At 38.3% G+C, this 7,833-nt stretch overlaps 1 protein-coding gene across 14 annotated transcripts in view; it reads left to right on the top strand.

Moving 5' to 3' along the window:
* The first annotated feature begins 1,418 nt into the window (after positions 1-1,418).
* The window catches only part of mark2a (MAP/microtubule affinity-regulating kinase 2a), a 46,618-nt gene continuing 40,203 nt past the window's right edge, over positions 1,419-7,833 (top strand). For 8 of the 14 annotated variants that reach the window (XM_067424076.1, XM_067424072.1, XM_067424077.1 and 5 more), the window contains exon 1: positions 1,420-2,534. In XM_067424076.1, the coding sequence (XP_067280177.1) occupies positions 2,484-2,534 (51 nt within the window). In that variant the 5' untranslated portion in view covers positions 1,420-2,483. Of the gene's footprint in view, positions 2,535-5,581; positions 5,850-7,833 lie in introns of those variants that run through there. The other 6 variants (XM_067424082.1, XM_067424074.1, XM_067424070.1 and 3 more) reach the window with 5 other exon arrangements.

Raw genomic sequence — 7,833 nt, 5'->3', positions numbered from 1 at the left:
AAGTGTATTCATATGATGCAAGGGCGTATCATTTTGTCATCAGAGTGACATTTTGACAAAAGTTTTTTGTTTTGATAGCAGTGTTTCAATTTACCATAGATGTGAATGGTTTATTTCCCAGTGTTGTGTCTTATTTGCTTAGAGTGTAGAGCTTTGCACAATCAGCCAAATTTAGCAAAACCTATGTAAGCAGTAGACAAAAACTGTATTTGATCTAATATGGCAACCAACATGAAGGAACCCATCCAATGTAAACCTCTTTATGATCAGGAGTGTTCATTTTATGTGAGTGTATAATTTCTAACAAATTGTTCCAAAAGCGCTGATCATATATTTGTACATAAACCATTTTTTGAGGAACATTTATTTAAACATTTATTCATTTTATTTAACATTTATTTATTTATTATGTTTTGTTTATGTGTGTGTGTGTGTGTGTGTGTGTGTGTGTGTGTGTGTGAGAGAGAGAGAGAGAGAGAGAGAGAGATGATAATGACATGGGTATGATAATGACATGATAATAATGACATGGGTATGACTTAGTTATTACAAGGAGAGGGTGAAATATGAGGACATTACCCATGTCCCCACTTTTCAAAATGCGTATAAATCATACAGGATGAGTTTTTTTGAGAAAGTAAAAATGCAGAATGTTTTCTGTGATGGGTAGGTTTAGGGGTAGGGGCAGTGTAGGGGGATAGAAAATACGGTTTCTTTGTACGGTATAAAAACCATTACGCATATGGAATTTCGCCACATTTCACAAAAACAAACAAGTGTATGTGTGTGTGTGTGTGTGGTGTCCTGGTAAACCCTATATTGTGGGGGCAAAATACAATTTTTGGTCTATGTGATTTTTCTGTGAGGGTTGTGTTTAAGGGTAGGCTTAGGGAAAATAATATAGGCCTACAATTTGTGCAGTATAAAAACCTTATGTCTATGGAATGTCCCCATAAAATTTCCCAACAAATAGGCCTATGGCTTATATCCCAAATCCTTGTCCTTGTGCGGGGACATTTCAGTTCCCATGAGGAAAACAGCTTATCATACATGAAAATGCAACAAAAATGCAGAAAGTAGGCCTAGGCCTGTGATGGGGTTAAAGGTAGGGTTAGTGTAAAGGGATATAATACATTTTGTACAGTACAGTATAATAAGCACTGGAAAGCCCTAATAAAACAAGAAAACACAGTAAGGTTCAATTTAGAGTTTTTTTTTTTGTTGTCTGTTTTTTCAATTAACCTAGCACAAAACAACTGACATCCTGTGACGTTACTATTGCCTATAATAAAATACGTTTTTTGCATGGCGATTATATATAATAATTTAGTTTTAAAATCATGTGTGTGAATGAAAGACTTTTATTTTAAAGCTATGTGTGAGAGAGGCAGAGGAAGTCGACCAACAGCCTGGTTGGTTTCTCATTTCTCTTGAACGCAAACAACACTGGCGTCCGGGCGCTGCTGCGGTACCAGTCGTGACCGCCCGACTGCTCGGCTTCTCACGGCTCACAGATGTAATTTTGTCGCGTACCACGGACTGGAACCGACCAATTTACACCCATTCACAACCGGGCTACGGTTAGGACATATTCTTACAATCATACTGTCAAAATATCAGTGACTTTTTCGAAGTCACCCGGCCAGCTAACGCGCGTTAGCAGGTTAGATGCGATTTTCAGAGGCGCAGAGAGCCAGTATACCAGCAGTTCCGCGATGTTTTTGTGCGTGGATTGTTAGTCTGTGACATTGAAACGATACCAACTGTTTGATTTGGTTTTGAAAAGGACATGTTGACACCTGTGTGACGGATCATTACTCGGAGTAACGCTGATCTGAGCGCTGCTGAGTTGGCTAACTGGAAGGAGCAGCTCAATAACTTGCCCTAAAGTTTTTGTTTGTGCTTAGCGGGACTTCCATATGCCTTTCCTCAGACTTGTAAAGAGGAAAACAGGACTTAAGCTTTGACATTACAGATGCACAATAATAGGCAGCCGAACATTTATAGTTGGGGGCTAAATTAGGGACCCTTTTGCCACCTGGCCTAATAAAACTTGTGAGTCCTCGGACTCGATTTTGCACATTTGTGCTGGGAACAATTTGTTGTATTTCATTAGCTGACGGGTTCAAATGAATCTGGCAATGTTTTACTGCTGCAATTCCACTGAAAACTCACTTGTTTAAATGCAGAAATTCACATAGGAAGTTGACATTCAATGTTGACACCCGCCGACAGGGTTAGTCGATAGTTTTCTGTAAAAATTGTCTTCCTTCCGAAATTAGTAAACAAACTATGACTTAATGACAGGACTTTTTTACTAATCTGTGCTGGTTTGGGGGTCTCGCACCGAGTTCAGGAGCTCTTTACAAGTTGGACTTTGGATACTTCTCATCGTGCTGTGCCGATGCCACATCTGATTGAATTGTGAGAGCTGTGAACACGTTCAGTTTCAGAAAATAAACTGCCAAATTCAACCTCTGAATATGTCGACGAGGACACCACTGTTACCCATGATTGACCACACCACTGGCCAGGTGAGTTTTTTCAAAAACAAGCAAGTTTTGCTTGTTTCCACGTTGCTTTGTTTTCTTGCATTACCATATTATGTCAGATCATGGCCTAGTTAGCTAGAATAAAGTATAGAAGCAAGCTTATGATTCTCTAGTTTGCATGTCAGTTTTTCACTGCAAAATTATGTAATACGAAAATGCTTTTTATTATTGTTGTACACTACAAACAGGAAACCGCACAACAGTCTTGACTAATAGTTTTCCTCTTTACCACAAATAGAAGAGGCTTGTTTTGAGATGCATGAGTTAATTCTAGATATTATTTTAACATGTTGTCATGATTTCCTTTTGTTCGTTTTTGGGAAGATATACATCACCAGTTTACTTTCTGTACCATTTCATGTTAAGAGGTTGAGAATTCTTTGTAAATTCTGTATAGATGTGTATCTGCTTTTTACTTGGTCAAATTGATTTGTATAGAATACTTTGCTCAATACACAGTTTCAATGCAGTTATTTTTTAAATATAGGAAATCATAATAATATACTGTCTTCAATAATATGAACACCCAAACAGTTGAGATCTGCTGTCTCTTTAGACAGGTCACTGTGATTTTTGCCAAATAAGATTCATGTTGTTGACTAGTCTGAAAATTTTGTCAAACCCCTAAATTTAATCTTATCCAAAACTTATCCCTAAAATCATGTGGAAATGATATAACACTGATGTAGTTCAACACCTAAGCCTTGTTTTAAGCCTAAACTTGACATAAACTGTAGACTTGTCCCTCAAATCTGATTAATCTAAAATTTATTTAGACAAGTATACTCTATCTATGCAATGATATCCAACTTTATGCATAGAGCTGTGCGATAATATATTTTACATTTTGTGATTAAAACAATCATGCAGTTGAGATTTGCTATATTGTATATTTTGCTTACATGTATGCCGATAAAGTGAGATATACTTATGTAGTAGTTGTAGGTTTGATTTATAACTTCTTAGTCAGACATTTGGGTGAAGTTGGGTCAGTAGTTTTTTAAAGTCGTTGAGTTTTCCTGTGTATTTTTCGTAGTTGTAGGTTCTAGTCTTGTGGCATTGGTGTTACTCTATATTCAGGCCATACACCGATTTGTTTACAGATGCCATAGCTACTCTCAACGGCCACTAGTACTTATACAGTTTTATAAAAGTTATTTATTTGTTGTAAAGTGTATAATCATGTCAGAAAAAATAAATTCTAATGTCAGGCGCAGTTGAAGTAGTTGCTTACATGAGTAGGTGTCATTATGCCAAAATTATCTTCATAACTTCTTATGAAATAAAAAGTTTATCCCTCTCTTGTCAACATTATAGCTTGGTGCATGTGAGCGCGGCGCGCGCTGTGTACATCATAACGCACACTCAAAAGTAATACAGTCAGGTCGTGTACATAGTGAAGCATGTTGGTGTATTTATGTGCCAATTTTGCTAAGAGCGGATAGCGCGTTTCATTGTCTCTCCACCATGATAGTGGATTAGCCGTAGAGTCAATTGGTTGTTCCTGGAGATAGCGGTTAACTCTGTGTCAGCGCTGGTTGTTCTTGGCGATAGCGGGTTAACTCTGTGTCAGTGCGCGCTCTGATCGGTAAAGAGGCAGAGATTTCAGACCTCCGTGATGATCTCCAAGATTTCTCTTCTTGGTAGGGGTGATGCACAGACCTCTCCCGAATCATCTCCAGCAGTAGCAGCCTCCGAAGCACCACTAACTCTGCCTCCGTTTACCTCGTCAGCTGATACAATTTCCCTCCCGAGTGCATCTTTTTTTTTTTTTATGTTTGTAAAAAATATTTTAATAACACGGTTTTGGCGGTTATAGAGTTCTAATGACGGTGTTTAACTATAACCGTCGGTCTCACGATTATATACTAACCATCACACCCCTATCCGTGACATTCCTAGTAAGTACTCATCTGATGCTTCGCATTAGAGGAATTTAATCACAAGCTGCACTTGATCCAAGTGGTCTCTTGATTGAGCTTTTGAAATAATTTAAATGTTATTAAACCCATGGAAGGAACTCTTAAAGCACTCTTAAGTAAATTATTATGGTCCTTTACAGTCACTCAATGGCAGAATTGTATACTAACAGTAAGCAGATTGTAGTTAAAATAAAGTTGATTTGGGGTCATTTTGAGTGTAAGGGTTGTTTATAGTGGAGATGAAATATTTACTGAAATGTCTCTTGCTAAGTCGGTACGATCACCAAAATTACGACCATCTTCTAGTCTAAAAAGATTGGTCAGCACTTTTCCCTCAAGAACCCTTCTTGTGGTTTTAGGGGAATCCAGTATAATCTGTTTGGCCTGAAGTAGTGTAATGATTTTTAATCATCTTCTCTCCACGTAAATCTTTTTTTAGGTCAGATAAAGACTTTCATGTATTTACTCCTTAAGCAATGCTAGGAGTTGTGGCTCTGTGTTTCTGGACAAAGATTTGTGATCCGAAGCATTGTCAGTCTTGACTGGCATATCCAGTCGGGCATGATTCGGGGAGTGTCATTGGAGGTGTTTCTGTTTTGAATGTTTAGTAAGTCTTCATGCACAATGTGTTTTTCAAGCATTACCTAACTAGATGCTTATAAGTCTGGAAGGTCATCATGGGAGAGAATCACAAAACTATTAGGATTTTGAATCGTTTGTCTGCTTTGCCACTGAAATAACCTGCATTTTCTCACTTGACATTTCAATCATGTGCTGTAGCAGATCACCTGCAGTTTGAGCTTCACATGGGCATCTCAGTATCTCTAAGCTTGAAGCTTTGTAGCGTTTCACCGATGGGGGGATGTTCAGCTGCCGTCTATTTGTGTACTGGCTGCTACCTCCCTCCTCTTGAAATAGTCATGTTGTGATAAAAATACTGATAAATGACAAGCTGGCTCACACCCCTCCTTTATTTCCCCCTCCCCCTTGTACCAGTCTACTCTGCTGTTTTCCCCAGCGTCTCAGATAGTTACCCCTCATTCGGAGCCTCTGCTTCTCCTTGACCTTCTAGTGCACGGAGTGCCGATGTTGAACGTGGTGGTGAGCTGTCGCTCGGCAACATTCCCACAATCGGTGTCCTCTTTCGGGTGTGCATCACGTCTTCGGAGTGGTTTTCGTATCCTTGTCAGATATTAGCCATTCATGCGGACCTGAATGTCTTCCTTCAAGCTTTTGTAATTAAAAACCGGCAATTCAATAGGATGTGTGCGCCATGTGTAGCTGCTCTTCAACCAATGGCACCTTCCCGACACTACTGTGACAAAGTTGCCTCCCAGCCAGCTTGTTTGGTTCTGTTTACATATAGGGGAGTGGGGTAAGCTGTGCCACTTTTTTACTGATGTTATCTTCTAGGGAAGAGAAGGAGAGATTTCAGGATGTTTGCTATCATTTGAAATTAGATAAACACGTCAGTAGTGTAGGGCCATAGAAATGGGACTTATTATAGACAACATAGAGACAACTCTATACTTTGTTGTACATGGGCAAATTAAATAATTTGTCAATATGTTAGCAATTTATATTTTAAATAAAATGAGCACAAATGTGACCCTGGACCATAAAAAACTTTTGAAATTGAAATGTATACATAATCTGAATATATATATATGGTTTGTTAGGATAGGACAACTATATGAAAATCTGGAATCTGAAGTGCAAAAAAAAAAGTCCTTAGCAACACACATTACTACTAATAATACATTTTTTGAGATATTTATGATAGGAATTTTGTTTAAAAAATATCTTCATGGAACATGATCTTTATTTTTGATTTTTGGCATAAAAGAAAAATCAATAATTTTTACCCATACAATGGCCATACAATTGGCTATTGCCACAAATATACACGTGTGGCTTATGACTGATCTTGTGGTCCAGGGTCACAAATGAGGGGAAAAAATTGTGGGCAATCTCAAGTCTTGTGTTGCTGTATTTGTCATAAACCAGACATTAATGGGTTTGATATTCCAAATAGTTGAATGTAGTTGAACAATTTTCAATATTTTTAGTAGTATTGCAAAATGTACTTCCCAAAGGACTTACTTTCTGTGCATAGGTAAGAGTTTGACAGAAGTCGAGAAAATAAGATTCAGGTTAATCAGATATTACGATAAAATAATATTTGAAAAAAAATAAAAAATAAATTGCAAACCTTTTTTGTTCTTGTTGATACTATTAGTTGAGCTGTTGGCCACACACACACACACACACACACACACACACACACACACACACACACACACACACATTTGTTTTGTTTTTTATACACATGGACAGTTTTGCTTCGAAAAATGTATTTGATCTGTGTCATGTAGAATTAGGGCCAATGTGATGTGATATTTATTTACTAATAAAATAAATGAGGCACTGTTAAGGAAATGAAACTGCTTACCCACTGACCCATCTTACCCCACTTTTCTGTGTGTGTAAGAGAGATGTCATGTTGAACTTCAGGTCTCTATATAAGGAGAAAGACCGAAGGCTGAGGTGAGCATATATACAATGAAAAGAACATTTTGAGCAAGAGATCTCCATAGCAACATGAAACTTCCGAGTTATGCCATGAAGGTGAATGCAGTCGGATCTTAGCAACGCTAGCTTGACACCAGTCATTTTCTGAATTAATGGGTTTTAGTTGGATTGTAATTGTTACATACTGTCCCAATAAAACAAACCCCTCCTTAATGTTTGTCAACGGCCCTCTCTACTGGGCCATAAACGTCAGTGGTGACAAATGCAGAAACTAATCTAGCTTAGAAAACCTCAGATTGTTCACTGAGGAATCGGAGGACTCCAACCGGTTCGACTGATGACATAATGAGGAGTCTCAAGTCCTGATGAACTCTTAGTCTAGTAGCGGAATGGCTTAATGAAGGGTTGTGTATTGTAGATGTGGAGCTGGATCATCTGGTTGGTTTTCCCACTGGTGCTAGGTTAAAGGAAATAAAGGTGTTGGGCAAAACTGGTTTTTCTAGGAGACAGGTGGAGCTGGTTCAGTTGTAGCATGTCGGAAGCGCAGTGTTTGTATTCTGCCTTCTTTCTTTGGTATGCAATTGATAAGCTGTCAATTTTTTTTAGGATTCATTGAGCAGGATTCCAGCTGGTCAGGTCCATTCTGTGGCAGAAACAATGATTATTTTATGGATGTTTACTGCGATGGGTGTGGTACTTAACTGCAGTGATTTTGGCAAATGTTGTGAAATCAAAGCAGAACTCATTGCTTTTATCTTGTTATAACACAACAAATGCTACCATGTACTTTCTTCCAGAGACCCAAAAAAGGGACTGACCGTGCCCAC

The sequence above is a fragment of the Pseudorasbora parva genome, chromosome 18, assembly GCF_024679245.1.
Source record: "Pseudorasbora parva isolate DD20220531a chromosome 18, ASM2467924v1, whole genome shotgun sequence".
Taxonomy (NCBI): domain Eukaryota; kingdom Metazoa; phylum Chordata; class Actinopteri; order Cypriniformes; family Gobionidae; genus Pseudorasbora; species Pseudorasbora parva.
The sequence above is the reverse complement of the archived record's forward strand: the minus strand, read 5'-3'. Positions and strand labels throughout refer to the sequence as shown.